Here is a 20982-nt window from a genome sequence, read left to right as displayed (position 1 = left end):
ACCAAACTAATATGCGGGGAATACATTAAATCATTAATATACACATTTTAATCTTTGAGAAAAATGTGTTTCTGAAGAAAAACTAAATCAACCAATAGTCCTCTAAAATTACTAATTCTGGACACATAAACCTCTATATGTTAATTTTTTCTGCTGAGATAAAATTGAATGTCAATTTTGTCTGCTGAAATGAAATTGTATTTCAATTTTTTCTTTATGTTAAAGTCCTTGCAAAAAACAAGAATAACTATAAATTAAGACACATGATCAAATTTATTACTCTAAGATGGTCATAGTATGTCTTTTGATAAATTATGACTTGGCATATCTCATCAATTTATGAATGAGTTGAAAATGGTTATGAATAATACTTTTGTTTTGGGAGTATTATAAAGAGCAGTAGTAAATTTGAAAATTTATTTTAATTTTTTCAAAACCATTCTCCAATGCATTCCTTTTTTTGGGGGACAATTTCTCCAATGCATTCTTTTTTGTGGTTTTCGTCGCGTAAAAGAAATTAAAAAATCTCATACAAAGTGGAGGGACTACTCACCATTCCCTTTACTTATTCCTCTGGGAGAAAACTTAAATATTAAATATAATTTCTTAGGTGATTTTTACTACTTTTTAATAAAAATATGGTAAATGTATATTTTCATTGGAAATTGCTTATGTGAAGAAAAAATTGTATATGTGTAGTAAGAAATTATACACTTGTCATTTTTATTGAAAAATATACACCTAGAAAATTGTATCTAAGTTTTCTCCTTTTCTTTATCTTTAATATAGTTTCCTTTAATTTCTCTAATACAGTTTATTGAGCTGCCCAAATTCTAATCCTAAAAGTAAATCAAACTCCATTGGAATTAGTTGTAGTTTGTTATATGTAGTTTCCATGATTTTTTTCCAACAACAAATAAGTTGTTTAAGATTAGGTAAGATTACTAAATAACATTCACTTAATACTATATATTTTTTACATTGGCCAGCCTGTTTCAACCTTGAGAAAAAAAGGATATACAATGTCATTGTAAAATCTTACACTGATAATTAATTAATTCACTTAAAATTTAAAAAAACTTTAATGATTTGACAATTTGTTTTTTTATTAGACGACGGTATAAAATTATTTTACGGAGGCAGGACTCTTCCAACTTTTATAAATAACTTTTATAGTGTCATTTGTTTGAATTTTTTTTTATAAAGTAAAAATTTCAAATAAAAAGTAAGTTTAAATATTTTTTTTATAAAATATTATTTTAGATATTTATCTCTTTATTATAATTTTTTAAGATTTAAATTTTCAAAATCACTTAAATTTAAAATATTTTGAACAAATTTTTATAAAAAAATACTTTAAAAATATATCTTTATGTAATTTTGATTATGTTTTAGTTTCTAATGTATATTTATGTTAGTCAATATCAAATTAGTTTTTTAATTTATAAAAAATAAATTTAAAACAATTTTTTATTAAAAAATCATGAAAATATTTTATTTTTAAAATTTGTTTCAATTAATTTTTTTTAAAACTTGGGCTTAATCTATCTTATAAGTCAAAATGAATGGGATATCAATTTTTCTCTTAATTTCTTCTTTTTGGGATTTATTGTGCTTCTAAAGAGATCAAAATCTTATGGGAATTATTTTTTTCATATAAAAACTCAAAACTGTATTTATCGTTTACCTTTTCTTTACACACCCTTCATCGTAAATAGATTTATTATTCTTATTTTGTTAAAATTTAACTAAGAGATGTATCTTTGTATATATAAGGATGACTTTGGAGATAAATTTTCGTAAACACAATTAATTCAAAATCTAGTGAGTGTTACATAAATGCATCTTCAGGCGCGTTTTATACATTAACACATGCCATACCCTTCCCTCTGACTCCTTCATTTTTTGAATACTCACTCAAGTTCACTCACTCCATTTCCAAACCATTTCCAAACCCTATTTGAGTAAGTTTTATCAAGTTCACTCACTCCATTCTATTTCATTTGCTGCAAAGTTATCTAGTTTATTCAAGATTCTCAATCACAACTCTATTTTGGTAAATTTATCATTTCATTTTCGTATGTGTTTTGACATATGATTTAGGTGACATAGGTTGTTAGCTGCATTACGTAGTAGTACAATCGAAATATGTAGCTGCTATAGACATGCATTGCCATTTTGTTGGAGGTTAAGGTAGCAATGGGGTTTCTGTCATTGATGAAAATTGTGAGTTCATCTGGAAAGGAATCTCTGAATTTTTCTATGTTGTTTTCAGAGATGTATCTTCTGATTTGTGCATGGCTGCATTTTGGTTGAATTATTGATGTGATTTTATGGTTTTATTACAGGTAGGGGTGGAAATATGCCAGACCGACTAATAGGGGCATACGGTCTAGCCTACACATGCTCAGGCCATGTCAGATTTTTTTTAAGTAGAAAAGACTTAGGTTTTTTTATAAGTCTATTTAATTAAAAATGCTAGGCTCAAGTTATAAAAAAAAACTTTTAAGCCTATCAGACCAACCTATGTAAATAAATATGGATTTTTTTATTATCTTTATGTTATATTTTGTTATTTAAATTACATAAATAAAACTTGATTATCTTAGAGAACTTATGAAAACAAGATGAAAACACCTTATGAATAATGTCATAAGTTGTTTTTTATAAGTTCTCTTAAACAAATAGTCTAACAAAACTTATGCTAATAGGTAAGTTAAAATAAGGAAAATTTTACCTTGTACCCCTACAATTAATCCTATACCCCTACAAAAATTTAAAAATTCCCATTTTACCCTTAATTGTTTTAACCAATTTACCATTTCATTTTTACCATTCAGTTGAAAATTACAAAAATTACACTTTCACACCCCTCGCACCGGAACACCTGCAAAAAGACTTCCGGTATGTATTTTTCCAAACCGGAAGACTTTTGGGAAGACTTCCGGAACACAAAAAAAGCAAACCGGAACACTTAAGGAAAGAGTTCCGGTTCACATAAAAAAAATTTCAAAAAAAATTTGCATACCGGAACTCTTTGGAGAAGTGTTCCGGTTTGCTTTTTTTGTGTACCGGAAGTCTTTCTTTAAGTCTTCCGGTACGTTTTTTTTTTTTTTTTTTTTTTTTTTAAATTTTTTTTTAATTTTTTTTTTTTTAATTTTTTTTTTTTTTTTTACAGAAATGGAAAATCTTCCCAAAATATGTGTAGATACTACTGATGCGTTTATGACGACGGAAAGATTTGGTACACGAGAAGAGGTTATCAGATGGATTAAAGAGGTTGGAATCGACAATAAAGTAACTGTTATTATCAGTCGTTCAGATACTGAAACGGGGAAGAGAGGGAGAAGTAACAAAATAATATTTGGCTGTGATAAAGGTGGGAAACACAAGATTAGTGATAGTGGTACCCAAAGTGCGTCCAAGAAATGTGGATGTCCATTTAAAATCAGGTCGACTCCGGCGAAAGATGGATCTGGTTGGAAGATTGATGTAAAATGTGGGTTACATAATCATGGTTTACCTGATAGATTAGAAGGTCATTCGTTTATTGGTAGGTTGACCACAGATGAGAAGCAACATGTCGCTGATTTGGCAAAGAGACATGTAGCACCTAGAAACATTTTACTTTCCTTGCAAGACAAGTTTCCTGAGAATGTCACTCGTATTACGCAAGTATACAAGCATAAGAGTGTGATAGAAAAAGAGATAAGAGGTCCAAGGAGTGAGATACAACATCTGTTTAAGCTTATTGAGGATGCAGGATATGTGTATTGGAGTAGAAAAAAGGATGACTCGGAAGTGGTGAGAGAGATATTTTGGGCACATCCTGATTCAGTGAAGTTGTTGAATATATTTCCGATTGTGTTAGTTATGGATAACACCTACAAGACAAACAAATATAGACAACCTTTGTTTGAAATTGTTGGCATGACATCGACTGAGTTGACTTTTGCTGTTGGATTTGCATATATGGAGTCTGAGCAAACAGAGAATTTTTGCTGGGTATTGGAGAAATTAAAAGAGTTGTTTGTGAAGAAAGACATGTGTCCACAAGTGATTTTGACAGATAGAGATCTTGCTTTGATGAAAGCAATTGAAGTTGTGTTTCCCAACTCGATTAATTTGCTATGTAGATTTCACATTAACAAAAACGTTGGTGCCAAATGCAAACAACATGTGGTGAATGACCTGCAAAAGACGATAGACACATTATGGATGAAAGTTGTCTGGGCTAGTGATGAGGTTGAGTATGGTCAGCGGTTGCATCAACTTGAGCAAGCATGTGTTGATTATAGTGGATTTATTAATTATGTGAAAGACACATGGTTGACTCCACATAGGCATAGATTTGTTGGAGCATGGATTAATCGAGTCCTACATTTGGGTAACACAACGACTAATCGGTACGTCTTATAATTTTATATTTGATATTTTTTTTATGTTTTTTGATGTGTTATTTTCAATATCTGATATTTTTAATACTTGATATTTTCAATATCTAATGGTATTTTTTATATCTGATATTTTTAGGGTTGAATCTGCTCATTGGAAGTTAAAGCAGATGTTAGGAAACAGTATAGGTGACATGGTCAAATGTTGGGAAGCCATGAATAACAACTTGAGGTTACAACTGGGAAACATTAAAGCTTCATTTCAAAAGAGTTTTTACGAAGTTGAGAACGCGCACGTAAGTCCCTTTTATGGTTATTTGCGTGGTTCCGTATCTCGAGCTGCTTTGAGACGTATTGCTGAAGAGTTATTGAGAGTTGATTATGTTGGAACTAACAGGAAAATATGTGGTTGTACTCTTAGAACATCTTATGGGTTACCTTGTGCTTGTGAGTTAGGAAGATACAGAGTAGGTGGTATACCGATACCCATTGATGCTGTTCATGTTCATTGGAGGAAACTAACTATGGAAGTTGAGTTAGAGATAGGTGAAGATGATGGATCAGAGGTGGATATGACAGCTGCAATGGATGAGTTGTGGAGACGATTTAGGTCATTAGATGTTGTTGGGAAAAGGGCATTAAGGAGTAGGGTATGTGAACTAGCATACCCAACAATGACAACATTGTGTCCACCACCTGAGAAAATAAAAACCAAAGGAGGAGTGAAGAAGAAAGGGAAAAAACCAGCAGATTATGATGTTTATAGGGACCCTTCGTATCATGAGTATGTTGATAAGGCATCTCAATCTTCACAAAGGCAATCTCAACCATCACAGACTTCGAAGAAGATCAAATTATCAAAGAAGCAACCACAATTCATTGTTCAATTTCCTAATCATATTAGGTCATACATTGAAGATGTAGTTAATGTTGAATCAGATGGTAATTGTGGATTTAGAGTCATTGCATCATTGCATGGATATGGTGAGGATGGTTGGTCAATGGTTCGCAGAGAGTTGGGGTTGGAATTAATAGACAAGGATAGGTCAACGTTGTATGACAAGTTATTTTCTAATCGGTTGTCAGCTGTGAGAGAATCTTTGATGATAGAATCGTTTGGTTCACAGCCACCTGAAAAATGGATGAGTCTACCAGATATGGGTTACTTGATAGCGAATCGTTATAATGTTGTACTTGTCTGTTTAGGCAATCCGTGCATCACTTTCTTTCCGATGACAAGTTCACATTCACCAAATGTCTCTATTTATTGCATTGGTTTTGTTAACCAGAATCATTGGGTTCAGGTATGTATTTATATGTCTAAATATTTTAATTATTCCAGTTAATATTTTATGTTATATGACTTAATCTTTTAATTATTTTACTTTATCAGGTTAAAATGAAAGAGGGGTTTCCATTGCCACCGGTCACATTAGATTGGAAGAAATTTCGTTCTCATATAGCAACTACTTGGATGCTAGGATTTGCAGGACGTATGCAACATTGGCAATTACTTACACCTGTATTAGCATGATTATGTAATCAAAACATAAATATGTAATCAAAACATGAAATCTATATTATTATGTCTATTATATTCAAAGCTTAATACATATAATCAATGTGAACGAGAAATATGCAAAGCTTCAAATAAATCAGAAAACTGTGGATCTTCCTCTTCAGCATTAACCTGTCTTAGATAGCGACGAATCAATGTAGATACACGAGCCCAATCAGGATCAGATGGCCCGGCGTCATATACAGGAACGGGTACCTCTCTAGGAGCGTCACGATGGGGAGGGACCAACCGTGGATGGGAAACACGATAATACCACTCCAGATAACCGTCTACTACCTCAGATGGAGTGGTGGCCACAGAAGATGAACCGATCACATCGACAACACTCTGATGGTAACTGATCCAATCAACATCAATATCCATCGCCATCATACAATCCAGAGGTGGGGATGGAACATACTGCCTATACCCGAACTGACGTAAACATCTATCAGGCAAGTATGGAACAACTGTTTCACCCCACTTCAAACAGCCCCTGTAAAGACATATCTCATCAAATACACGCCATGCTCTATGATCCTCAAATGGTCGCCAGATGACGTCGGTAGGTGTCAGCTCGTCCAAAATAGGTCGTAAATCATCGACCTTCAGGACTCCCTGTCTATACGACCATCTCATCGCTCGGGGAAGACCACAGTTTCCAGCAGGATTCCAATTCTCCCCTCTTTTTCCAACAGTTGGAAAATACTCGTGAATCCAACACTGTTACAAAATAAAAACATAATAAATAAAACAAATTAAGTTACAATATTTTATAAAATGAATCCAACACTTAATTAACAAAATTAAATTATATACCTGTAGGAGAGTAGGATATCCACCTAGCTGTTTGCAACTGTACATGGACGCATCTCCAAGATATCGGTAGAGGGTAACTAGTGCAGCTGCTCCCTAACTATATCCTGAACATCCATCCAAGTCCCTAAACAGGAGGAGGTATCGTGCCTCTACAAGTGTAAAGGTCTTATCAGCAAATATGGTGGAACCCACCAACATCAATAGATATGCTCTAGTCGCATATGCCCAGTTGGAAGCAGCCCTATGATGTACGAATATATCATATAACCACTCCAACTTGTAATACGACCCCCTGCAGCTCCGAACATGTGACTGTGCCTGACTCTGTGACACTCCTAGGTAGTCAACAGCAAGTTCAATAGCTAGCTCTTCAGTCACATCCTGAGGACTCCAAAAGATACCCCTAATGGGCAAGTGAAGTAGACATGCGACATCATCTAAAGTAATGCTCATTTCACCAAACGGCATGTGAAATGAAGATGTCTCTAGATGCCATCTTTCCACAAATGCAGAGACAAGATTTGTGTCTATCTTGTTCAGACTCGTTCTCTGTAGTGAAGCTAAACCGGATCTAGATACCCAACTCTCCATCTGTGGTGGAAGAGCCAATGGAACCCTAGAATTCAACTTCAGTCCATGTCCGGCAACCTTCAACTCTTTCTTTGGTCCTCTTTCCTAAAAACAATTAAAACACATATTAGAAAACAAATTATAAAATATTCAACTATTATTCATTTTCAAATATAGTCCGTTTACTTACCTCACCGAACCATATATGTCGAGCAACATGATGCTCGTACTTCACCAAAAGCGATGTATCGTACGGCCCTCCTGGATATCCAGTCGGCTCAGCTGCAGCTGCAGATGAAGATGCACCCCGGTCTAACGTGCGGACTGGAATCCGGCCATCTGCACCTCTTCTTCGAACCACTGCAAAAATAATGTAAAAAAAAATAATTAAAATTAAAAAAAAAAAAAAAAAAATTACGTACCGGAACACTTCAAAGAAGAGTTCCGGTACACATCATCCAAACCGGAACACTTCAAAGAAGAGTTCCGGTACACATCATCCAAACCGGAAGACTTGAAGAAAGTGTTCCGGTATACAAGTATACAAACCGGAAGACTTTCTAGAAGACTTCCGGTTCAGTGTCCATAAAAACAACAAACCGGAACACTTTAGAGAAGTGTTCCGGTATACACTTTTCAAACCGGAAGACTTACTCTTAAGTGTTCCGGTATACAATGCAAAAACGCCAAAAAATTTTCTTCTCCGGAAGTCTTCAACGAAAATGGTAAAAAAATTTTGAAACGGAAAATATACCCTATTTATATGAGGGTATTTTGGTCAAAAAAATTTAAATGTAGGGGTATGGGAACAATTGTAGGGGTATAGGGTAAAATTTTCTAAAATAAGTCCATACAAATAAACATTTAGTCTAATTGGTTTTTTAGTTTGTTAGTCTATTTAAACATTATTTGAATTGCTTATTTACATTTTCTAAAACAAACAGGCTTTTATGTAAGTTAATCAGGCATTTGAAAAGGTCATACTCAGGCCTAAAAATTAGCCTATAATAGGCTACAAGTCAAAATTAGGCGATTTTTTTGGCAGGCCAGACTTAGAGTTGACAACCTGGACAAAATTAGGCTCGGTTGTGTGTCCCAACACACGTCTGTACGACATGAGAGAGCTAGGGGCAGGGCCACGAGACCACGATTCGATGATACCTCGTTTGATGGTTCACAAGGTTGAGGTTCATAACTATCTGGTTTTACTTCCTGTAGTCGTCCGTCTCAGGCATCTACTTCATGAGGCCACGCGTCCCATGCTTATGAAGCCCTTAAAGCTCAGGAGGAACTTGCTACTGGTGCCTCTATAAATAGTTATCTAGGTGGCCCATTTAACACCTCACTACTTCATCTATATGGAGACCATGCTTCTATACATGTACAATAAGAATATGTATATTTATTTACCTTTGCATTACATATATTTTAAACTAAATTAATCGCGATTGATGGTTATTTTGATAATTTTTACAAGAGCGTCAATGTTTAAAATTCGTAAACCATAAAAGGAAGATACTGGATTTGAAAGATCCCGACGCTGAATGGTTCAAGAATGTTATCTGCTACTATGGTCTTGCTGGTTTATGTGTGTTGTACCTCGAAACATGATAACACTACTTAGCAAAGCGCAATTGCATGCTCGCGGGATGTACTAAACAGAGTCGCCAACGAACTTTATTTATTCCTAAGAAGGAAATGGGAAATATCGATAAAACCTAAGAAAGAATGACAATGATATTGGTCGTCGCAACCAAATTAGGATTCAGGAGTCGATTATGCAAGAGGAAGATATTAACACCCCTCACGTCCGTTGTACTAAACGAGAACCATTAGGTTAGTTGTACATGTCAGTGTTAGCTTAGAAATGTTAGGCTTATCAAATTATTAAGAGGAAATAAACCAAAAGAAAAGAGAAAATGTTTTTGGACTTTTTATTAATATGCCTGACAAGATTTATAAATCCTGCTTCTACGTATCTCCGGGTGCAATAGAGAACTCAAGACTTACGTAGTTATGCATATAAAAATATTTGTTTGTTGGTCGATTATAGCGAAAATTACCTTGTGTCAATTGATGAAAACATTGTTGGTTACCCAAAACAAGTGGAGAAGGGAACGTTCGCATCACGACCAAATGAATTTACAAGTCAACATTCGTGGGCAACGTCGCAAGGTTACTCACATGTTCAAGTGGACAAAACATTATTTTTGCGTCGTCTCAAGACAAAGTACATTTCGTTTAAGAAATTTGAGTATCAATCGCACGACGACGAGAAAAGAGTTTGATTGGTTTGAATATATTTTTGCATGATGAGAGAGTTTGGAAGGGCGAGAACTACATCTCGGTTCCTAACTCTCGGGAATTCGTGGACTACACCCCACTCATTTTTCATCTTATTTGCAAAAGAGTTTGGATATTTTTAGATGTTTTGAAATTTGGCTTGAGAAAGCGCACTCGAAGCTAGTCGAGGTTTATTAAGCGTTATGGAATTGATTTGAGGATGATGAGTGTTTGGATTGATAAGAACTACATCTCGAATCCTAATTTTCAAGAGCTCATGGACTACACCCTATTCCTTTCATCTCTTTTATTGTAAAAGTGTTAAATAGCGATTAAGTGTTTTTGACTTTCATTGTGAAAATGGATTGATGTTAGATCAAACATTTGATGATTGATTGCAAAAGAGTTTGATGGAATGGTTGAGGATGAAAAGTTTGAGAAAATTGCAATGGTATGGATGGTTTGGTCTAAAAAGTACTCGACAATGGATCGAGTTTTTATTTTTGTTCTTTTTTGAGAAATGATTGATTTTACTCTTGTGTTAAAAAGTAACTAAACAAAGAAATAAAAAATAAAGCGATAAATTTATTACACGTAATGGGAATTGTGGTACATCTGTAAAATAGTGACATGAGATAATGAAACGATTAAAAAAAAACTCAATCAATCAAACACAACAAGTGAATGTACGTTTACAAAAAGAGTCTCATTATAAGAGATACAAAGAGTAAGCCATTGGGATTGGAGATAGAAACATAAAGTCATATGTACAACACACGTTCATAGTACATAAATCGAAAGAAGTAAAATAAAAATGAAACATTCACAAATCAAAATCATGATGCGAGGATGTGAATTAATGTCACAAAACGTAAGGACTTGTAAGACAAATGGAAATTGAGTTCAAATTCGATCTAAATGCAATGATGTTGGATCATTGTTTGTTATCATGAATCCAAAGGAATGCTAATGTGAAACGTATCATTGCAAAATGGCGTGGATGGAAATGAACTCAAGATGCTGAAAAAAGATCGTCAAGTGAGGCTTTATATACCTAATGGCAATGCAAATGGCATCAAACCGTGATTAGGTAAACCTTACAAACAAAATTTAAAATAAGCGAAGAGTCAAGAAATGCGTGCAAAACTCTAATTAATGTGCTCAAAATCGATTTATGCGTATCGACAACAAATGAGATGTCGTATGCAAATGTCATAACGCGGCAAAATATCGTATTGATGTATCAAAGGTTTAACGTCATAACAACATAATATTGTCGAATCCGCCGATCAAAATCCGATTTTAAAATGCAACGAAGTAAACCAACAACAAATCAATATTATTCGCATCATTACAATGCTCAAAAGCTAACAATAAAGTTTTGGCTAAGATCTATAAACAAATAAATTAACCATATTAATCAAGGAAAAATGGAGGGTGGAAACATAGTTTGAAACGAAAATATAAAGCCCAATTACCTAAACCCATTCTATTATTATTATCAAATAAAAGAAGAAAATAAACAAAAAAATAAAATAAAATAAAATGCTGCACAAACTTTAAAATTCTAACAGTATTCTATCCTTATTAGACACTTGATATCCATAGTTTCTAAAAAATAAATAATAGAATGAGTAAAATAAAGAAGTCAAATAAACTTAAAAGGAAAAACGAAAACATAAAACATGTCCAAATCCTCTTCATTTTCTCTGCTTAACTCTCTCTCTCTCACGAGCTCATAAGTAAGTAAAAGAAAAGGATGCATGAACATGCAACCCCCAAATTCTCCCTTAAACACCTATGTTTATTCTTTTCTTTCAACATGAACAAATCAAACTAAGTAAAACTAAAACATCAAAACAAATACAATTAAGGGAAAACAAACCATGGCTGAATTGCAAGGGTGAATGCACGGTGGTGGCTCTATGGTACACGACGAATCTGCGTCTTAGTTGAGTGAAGATGATGGCAAGGAGCAAACCCTGCCAAACTCGTTACTATGGAAGTGCAAACGCATAAGATCTAAAAACTAGGATAACCAACACAACACACACCTTCAACTCGGATATTTCACGAGCATCACATTAATCATACAAAAGCCTCAACCCCTCTTGTAGAATCCATGGTATCAAATGCATAACTTTTTCCCTTCCCATCTTTCCTTTAAAAACAACAACTTCAGCAACAGTTCCTCATTTTACGAAGAAATCTCGGATGTCTCATGCGAATAATGACCAAGTGAGTTGAACGTAACAAACTCCTTCTTAACATTGTTTAAGGTCTCAACTTTCATATTCAATGGTTGTTTTTGTTACCTCTTGTAAAATGAAGCATGCTGTGAAGTTTGACGTGGCTATACTAGATGTAAGAAAGGATAAAAATGGCTTGAAGTGTATTATTGGAGTATAATTATGCCGTGAGGCAGAGGAGTTGGGTTTTGAACTGTTAACCGAAAGTTTCAGAGCCGGTGGTAGCTCAATGAAAGGAAGTAGTTTTGGTGGATGTAGAAAGAGGTTTCTGTGAGAAGATCAAAGGCGAGGTCATAAAGGGAACAATGTTGGGCATTTCTAGGTTGATTTTCACTGTCGACGGAAAGAGCACGTGAAAGGGCGGTGACGCATGAATGAGGTATAATGTTTGTGTATGTGAGTTGTGGAAGAAGTAGAGAGTTGAAAGAGGTTTGAGATGTTGTGTGTTGTACAAAAAAGTAGAGCATGAGCTGTGTGCGTGGTGCTTGCGTGAAGGGAGGAAGGTAGAAGAAAAGGGATGTGGGGTTGTGGAGAATGTTGGAAGAAGAAGAGGAAAGAAAAAAATACAGAGATAATGATATTTTTAATGAGAAAAGGTCTTAAAGTCCAAGAAAGAAAAAATCCACGTAAGGAAGAAAATGACCTTTTTCTTATTTTGTTTGTCACCAAATCAAAATCTCTTCTCAGGAAAAAAAAAGAGTCAGCCAATGGGACTTGAGATCTGATCCCTAGAGGAAATCCACGTGTTCCTTTCTTAGTGGAAACCTTTTTTTTTGAATAATCCTCCCATCCCATGATGCCATCTACCTCCATTTGAAATATCCCATGTGAGGTGACATATGTCCCCCTTCCATTGGAGAGTTGCGATATTTTTGTTATTTCTTGATTTTTCCTTACCAATTTTGATTATTAAGAAGTTTTTCAAAAAACAAAAATAAAAATAAATAAATAACACAACCAAAAATCAAACTAAAAACATGATTAATTCTAATTAATTATCCCGATTATTTTGACTAAAAAACAAAAATAAACGGATAAAAAATGAATAAAAAATCGGACGCAATAATGCCCAGAAAATTAAAACGAATGCACCATAATGATCAGCGCGAAATAAACTTCTCAGAAACATACAGATTTTGATCAAAATTTGAAGTGAAAAATACCTAGGTAAAATGCTCAGGCGGATCAAAATGTGACTGAAAAGGTAGCCGAAAAAATAAAACAAGCACACCAGGTTAAACTACGCGAAACATAGATTAATAAAACTGATGTCTACAAGCTTGATTTTGAAATTTTCCGCCCACTAATTTGACACACTTTTAAAATTGATCCGACCGATCTGCATATAAATCAGAAAATTTATTTCGACTGACATTCTAGGCATTATGCAGTATGAGATGCATGTTATGATATGCAAAGATGCAAAAGTTGTGATGAATGTATTAATTCGATGATTCTGGGTCAAAATTGGGGTGTGACAGTTGCCTTTATTTAAGTATCTTCAACTAGAGAATAAGAAGAAAGAAAATCTTCATATGATCACAATGGGGGATAGTTAAATACTAAGAAGACCCAGATTTTGATCCTGAGTGCATATGACATGATAAGATATGCTATGCATGATATGATATGCTATGCATGTATGTATGACTCTCTTTTTTTATTTTGATTTGCTAGGGATACGGTAAGACATATGATGAATCCTAGCAGGATGCTTTATGATGGAAGAATAATGAAAGGCAAATCTATGGGAAATGATGGATACATACAGTAATGGTGGCCCACAAGAAAAAAATGAAGGTAGAAACTCATTGGGGATAAGAATCCTGCTGGAACAAAGATAACTAGGGAATATTCAAAGTGAAAGTTGACAAAATGACCCTTTAGAATACAAGATAATTCAAAAGATTTTAAGATTTATGACAAGAAATACATCCTATCTAAAGATCTGGAGATTTCTAACAAGAAAAGAATCCAACCAAAATAAAAAAGGGTGATCCCTACCAAGGAACGCAACCAAAACAAATCTGGGAGCTTTCTTACAAGAAAGTCACCCATATAAAAAACATGGATATTCTTTACAAAGAGATTGTCCAAGATAACACTCGGGAGTTTTTGACAAAAAAAACATCCATGCAAAAGGCTATGATGATTCTTTACAAAGAAATCAATCAAGACAAAACGTCGGAGTCCTTTAACAAGAATGTCATTCAAACCTCTGGGAATTCCTTAGAATGAAGAGTCATATATGACTTTCTAGGAAACATCAGGAAAAATATGGTATAAAACTCTCTGCATGTGCCAACGAAGTTGGACTTTAACCGTAAGCATCGGTTACAACTAACTTCTAACGGATCAGTGCCAGTTACAATTGGACTTTTCAAAAATGGGGGCCAGTAACGACTGTACTTTAAAGGTTCCAATGACCATTGTACTTTTTAATGATGCTGGTGACAACCACACTTAAGGTACCAATTACAATTGGATTTTGAAGCAGAGGGTTAGTTACAATTGGACTTTAAGAATGATGCCAATCACAATTGGACTTTCAAACATTGCCAGTAACGACTGGACTTTAAAAGGTACCAATTACAATTGGATTTTGATAATGTTCCAGTTACAATTGGACTTAACATGTAACAATAACAATTGGATTTTGATAATGTGCTAGTTACAACTGGACTTAAAAGATACACATGACAACTATATTTTGTGGATACTAATAACAATTGGATGTCAAGACAATATGTCAATAACAATTGGACTTTAAAAGATGCCAATAACAATTGAACTTCAAGAGTAAAGATGGTAACAACCAGGATTGGAAAATGGTGCCAGTGACAAATGAACCTTGGATGCCAATGGCAATTGGACTTTGAAAACAGGGTACCAGTTACAACTGGAATTTAACAGTTGCATGCCAGTAACAACCAAACTTTGGTTACCAATAACAATTGGAGTTTGTTAATAGGTGCCAGTGACAACTGGACTTTAAACCGTGCCAATAACAATTAGACTTTGAGTACCAATAACAATTGGATTACAAGCAAAGAGTGCCAATAACAATTGGACTTTGGGATGATACCAGTAACAATTGGGTTTTAAAGATGATGTCAGTGACAACTGGACTTTAAGAGACGCTAATAACAATTGGGATTTGAAACGATACTTGTGACAACTAGAATTCAAGTATACCAATAACAATTGGATTTGAAAACAGATATTAGTAACAACTAGCCTTTGAACAAGACTCCAACGACAACTGCACTTCGGATATACCAATAACAATTGGGTTTAAAGGAATACCCGTGATAACTGGACTTTGGATATACCAATAACAATTGGATTTTCAAGCAATACCAGTGACAACTGGACTTTAAAGGGTGCCAGTAACAACTAGACTTGGGGGTCAAGGGATAACAATCAACAACAAGATCTAGGTTAATGCAAAATGAACACGAAGTACTTTTCAATCATGCAGTGATTTGAATTTGCTTCTATGGATGATGTATGACTGATCATGATATGCAAATGCTAACATTCATGAAATGACATGAACTGAGGTTTGGCAAGATGGAAATGCAAGTGAAATCACTAGGGAGATAAATAATCAACCACTTCAACCGCTTGCATATATTTTGAGAATAATCTTCTAAAGAAGTTCCACCAGGGAAGACTATAGCCAAGGTTCCTTAGGGAAGTTTCAAAAGAAACTCGCTAGGGAGTCTACTGCCGTGACTCACTAGGAGATACCTACTGCCAAGGTTTTGCTGAGAATAAACCTACTATCGAGGTTTACTAGGAAATCTTTTGCCGAGATCAATCAGGGAATCTAATACCGAGATTTTGTTTGAGGGAATGTACTTTCTATTGAGGTTCAACTCGGGAATCTTCTGTCGAGATCAACTAGGGAATCTACTGCCAAGATTTTGTTGGAGGAAATGTACCTTCTATCGAGGTTTAATTAGGAAATATTCTATCGAGATCAACCAGGGAGTCTACTTCCAGGATTCACTTTGAGAGAGATATACCTACTACTGAGGTCTACTGGGAAATCTACTGTCGAGACTAGCCAGGAAAATCTGCTTCCGAGATTCTATGGGGAAACACCTTCTGCCGATGCCTACTGGGAAATATACTATCGAGATTAGCCAGGGAATCTACTGCCAAGATTCAATGGAAAAGATACCTATTATTGAGGTTTAATTGGAAATCTTCTTCTGAGATTAGCCATGGAATCTTTTGTCAAGATTCTGCTGACAAGCCTAGAGTAGTTGACTATAGTAATAATTATTGTCTTCATATTTGGATGAGACATGGTTCATTTTATGTATATGATTGAATATGCTTTGACATGAATTTTGATGGATGCATGTAATGTTATGGTTACTCGATGTAGTGCCCCACACTTGTGGGTATACCACACATGTAATGATGCATGAAATTCAATGACTGATCAATGCATGTATGTGTGCCAATAAGAATTAGACATTGAGAGACGCCAAACAAGGTTGGACTTTTATTGCAAATGTTTGATTTTCAAGGTCTCATGCTATGGGAATATGCCATATGAATGCGGTGATATGCATGGCTTACAATAGAGTAGACACCATGATTAATGCATGATAATAATCTATGCAAAGACTCGAAGGCTTCCAAAGATACCCTTGCGATGGGTAATGGAAGGAATGTCCCTTTGTAATAAAGCTTATTTTTTAAATGGCAAAATTTATTTGATGGGGTGATAACATGATCTCCCGACACTCGTTTCAAACTCAACGGTTGTTGATGCATTGTAGGATTTTGCTTGAGCATCTTGAAAGTATAAAGAGGACTTGCCCTTCTCTGGGGCTCATCTTACCCCAGTCTGTTGGGTCTTTGAAGATGTTCTCCTCTCAAGGAGTTTAGAAGCAACTAGCCATTATATGACCTTGAGATGGCTTGCCCCAATGCTTAAATCTTGCAGTGGTTGTTGACTAACCGAACCTTGGAGCAGTAAACTTATGATTGACCGACCTTTGGAGATCTGAAATCACTGAGCACTTTAGGTGGCTTGCCCATGTCTGAACTTCTTTAACATGATAAAGTTCCTCAAATGACCGCATTATTGGGATTCCTTTGATGCTAAGCGCTGACATGAAAATAAAATTGTTCATTCAAAAATGGTAATTTTAATGCAATGCAAATGCAATTTTTGAAATCAATCATTATTAAAATGATGGTGAAATACAGTGAATGAGTCAATGAGCACAACACAAGGCTGCTCTAGCCATTCACAGTGTGGAAGATGATGTGATTAATACAAACGATTAGCAAAGATCTTGTGGAGTCAGGTTAACATAACTTTGCTGTAGTATGCTTTCAGAACAAGCCCTGCCTCAATTAGGTCTTTTAAGGGTTGTAACATAGCCTGGTTCACGGTTTTTAAACAAAAATATATGAGGCTCAAAAGTTAATTTAAACCCATGCCTTCTTCCTAAATACCTCCAGTCCTACGTTCAAACAAATCGACACGCGCATTCAATCTCCAAGAGGGTTTGAAGGTGTGATGATAAAGAAGAGGATTCAAGATGAGATTTTCTTGAAATGGAAGTCACCTTATTTTGTTTTTGTTGAGGCTTTTGATTACCCCTTTTTTGTTTTTGATCCCTAATTTTTCCTGGACCACTTCTTTGAAGCTTTCTGTTCACCTGGATGCCTTAATTTTTACCTAAGTCGTCTTTTGTGGTATTCGACTTAGCAGACTTTTAATTTTTTTTCTCTTTTTTTGAAAGGTTGTGACTACCATGTTTTTAGTTATTAAGGGTCAACCATTTTTTTTAGCCTTTATCAACTTCTTCGACACTTCAAGATGTGTGAAAAGAGTAACATGTGGTTGAACCTTTTTGGAGTGTGTGTAGAGATGGACAGATTCTATTTGAAGATCAAATGCACAGTCAAATTATCTGAAGACAACTACCCTGCCCCTGGTTAATATTAAGGGTTTTTAAGTCTGAAAGAAACACCAACTTCTAGGCTCAAATTGGTTGACTATGGATTAACTCCTTATCTATTCGGTGTTTGGGGATTTGAAATAATGCCTTACATCATTGGTAAAGTTTTCTTTGAAAGAATACCACAACAGTTATGGGTAATTCGATTTCATCATTCTCCCTCAAATCCTTGCTAAAATAACAGTTTAAAAAAAGGAATGAATGGGAGAAATATTTTTGTTTTTATTTTTTTAAATATAAATGGAAAAAGAGTGAATACGAATGGATTAGTTCAAAATGCATGATGACTTCATTAATATTACAATTAAAAGAAAACAATAATGCTTAAAAGCAAACAACGTTTAACATGCAAAGAAAATACAAATGAAAAGCTTAAACATCCAAATGATTGCCAGTTGAGGATGATATTTTCTGTTTGACTTGCTAGCACTGGGAAGTGCCTTATGAAGTATTCGAACTCATCAGGTTAATGGACCATTCACCACATTAGGGCCATCAAAAGACAACTGCTCCTTGTTGATTATATGTTGAACTTCTTCCTGGAAGACCTTACACTCTTCAATTGAGTGCCCTAATACTCCATCATGAAACTCACGCTGGACATCCGAGTTGTACCAAGGAGGGAATGGAAACTTCATGGACCTATTCTCTCTAGGAGCTATCGAAGAGCTTTGAACCAACCGAGACCTTAATTGATTATACGTCATTGGGATCGGGTAAATCTGGATAGTCTCTCTTTCTTTCCTGTTTGGAGGTCCACATTGATTCTGACGTCGATGTTGGTTGTTTGGATTTCGAGCCTGAAGATTTTGACGCTGATGCGAAACATGAGCTGATTGATTTGGAAGACCTTGCCACAGTTGCTGGTACTGAGGACCGGGAGGTAGTGGTTGCTGGCATTGAACAACCTCTGCATATGGATGCTGATAATATGACACTGGAGGTGGAGCTTGTAGAGCTTGGTGAGTTTCCTATATCACATTAACTTCTTCCCTTTCCTTTTGGGAACTAACCAGGGATTCACTTTCGATGCTCTGGCTACTCGAGGCACTTTTTATTCTTCCATTTTTGAGGCCGATCTCAATGCGTTCTCTAACTTTCACCATGTTAGAGAAACCTAATGAAGCACTGCCTACCATTCTTCTAAAATATGAACCCGACGGGGTATCCCTAAATAAGTCAACCATTTATTTCTCAAGAAGTGATGGCTGAACACGAGCTTCCAACTCTCTCAATCTTTGGGCATATCCTTTGAAGGATTCATTGCTCTCTTGAGATAAACCTTGCAATTATATGTAACTGAGAGCCTTGCTCAAGTTATATTGGTAATGCTTCAGGAATACCATAACCAAGTTTTTCTATGTGTGGATGTGGCTCTACTTTAGTTGCATATACCATTCCAATGACGCTCCACTGGGACTGTCTTGAAAATAGTGGATGAGCAACTTGTCGTTGCGAGAGTACCCAACTATCTTTCGATAATACATTGCCAAATGAATATTTGGACAACTAATACCCTTGTACTTTTAAAAATCTGGTGTTTTGAACTTTGGAGGTATTATCACATCTGACACTAAGCACATGTCTAAAACATCCAGATCAAAAGCATCATTCCCTTCTATGGCTTTGGGTATTTCATCTAACATGCGATGCTTTTCAACAATCTCAAGAACTTAAGGGTCTTTGATTTTACTCACTGGGATTTCTCCTTGGAAATTTGGCTCTGAGAATGCAAAACTATGATACTCAACAACATCGTGAGGTGAAGAATGTCCATCCTAGACAATGAGATGCTCTTGAGTAACAAGATTCTCAACAGGGACCCGAATAGGCTGAGGTTGAGCTTGACCGTTTGCTGGAGGTGGAATTACATTCTCGGTGACGATAGTTTATTGAACATTGTCATCTCTCTTTTCCAAAGATATCATAGCCTCTATAAGTTGGTTCAACTGGTTTTTCATCAAATCAACATCTTCTCTTGACGCAAACTAGTTTTGTTGTCCAAAGTCCATGATCTTTCAAAAGAGACTTCAAGTCTTATACAGGTGTCAGGAAATCATCTGTAGGTTATAGATAGAGGATGGATGAGTTTTGAATGATATGCAATGCATGCTGCAGAATGCAAATACAGTGGTATGTGAATGGATGCAATGCGATGCCATGTATTTATTTAAATTTTTTTGGGTGCATGGGTTCAAAGGTTTGAGGTAACAAATGAATCTGATTTCCTTCCATAACAGGGTTCTCACCGGGTATGATCTAGGGTTTTTATAAAGGACCCCAAAGTCATAGATCCACAAGAATGTATCCGCTTACGAAAAATACTTGTTGGTTATCAACTCCTTCAAGGGAGTCTATTATGGGTGAGTTTTTTGTACTGACCCTTACGAGAACTACATCTCGGGGCCCGTATTACGTGACTATCGACTTTGGCTCTAAACATGGTTCCTAGAGTCATGGATTTTCAAGAATTTTTTTCGCTTACAACGACTGCATGCTGTGCGTCAACTCTATCAAGATAATCTATTCTGAGCGAGATCATCATATCGACCCTTATGAGAACTACATCCCAGGGACCCGTAATATGCGACCATTATTCTTAGTTGGCCAAGGGGTTCAATGTTCTACAAAGGTCCTTAGAGTCATGGATCCTCATGAAAATATCAAAGCTAGCGACAATAACATGTAGAGTCGCCATCTGTCGTACCTCAAAAAATGATAGCACGACTTAGCAAAGCGCAGTCGCACGCTCGCGTGATGGACTAAACATAGCAAGGGGAATGTATTAACACCCCTTACGTCCATTGTACTCAACGCGAACCGTTAGGTTAGTTGTGCGCGTTAGTGTTAGCTTAAATGTTAGGCTTCTCAAATTATTAAGAGGGAAATAAGAATATGACCAAAAGAAAAGAGAAAATGTTTTTGGATTTTTTATTAATATGCTTGACAAGATTTATAAATTCTGCTTCTATGTATCTCTTAATGCAATAGAGAACTCAATGCTTACGTAGTTCTGGGTAGAAAATATTTGTTTGTTGGTCGATTTTAACGAAATCTACTTTGTATCAATCGATGAAAACATTGTTGGCTACCCAAAACAAGTGAAGAATGGAACG

General features: G+C 35.4%; 1 protein-coding gene and 1 long non-coding RNA gene across 2 annotated transcripts; one reads left to right on the top strand and one right to left on the bottom strand.

The window, feature by feature from the left end:
• The first annotated feature begins 1557 nt into the window (after positions 1 to 1557).
• LOC127087885 (uncharacterized) lies at positions 1558 to 2565 on the top strand. The gene is made up of 2 exons (XR_007790072.1): positions 1558 to 2226; positions 2349 to 2565. It is a non-coding gene; the product is annotated as an uncharacterized LOC127087885 (long non-coding RNA).
• A 4403-nt stretch (positions 2566 to 6968) lies between these two features.
• LOC127079771 (uncharacterized) lies at positions 6969 to 8125 on the bottom strand. Its single transcript, XM_051020140.1, has 4 exons — positions 7996 to 8125; positions 7532 to 7701; positions 7314 to 7446; positions 6969 to 7012 (listed from the first exon to the last, which is right to left on the bottom strand). Coding segments are annotated over exons 1-4 (348 nt in total). The 5' UTR covers positions 7997 to 8125.
• Between the last annotated feature and the right edge of the window lie 12857 nt (positions 8126 to 20982).

This window comes from Lathyrus oleraceus, chromosome 5 (assembly GCF_024323335.1).
Source record: "Lathyrus oleraceus cultivar Zhongwan6 chromosome 5, CAAS_Psat_ZW6_1.0, whole genome shotgun sequence".
Classification (NCBI taxonomy): domain Eukaryota; kingdom Viridiplantae; phylum Streptophyta; class Magnoliopsida; order Fabales; family Fabaceae; genus Lathyrus; species Lathyrus oleraceus.
Note: the sequence above shows the minus strand (reverse complement) of the source record. Positions and strands in the feature narration are given on the sequence as shown.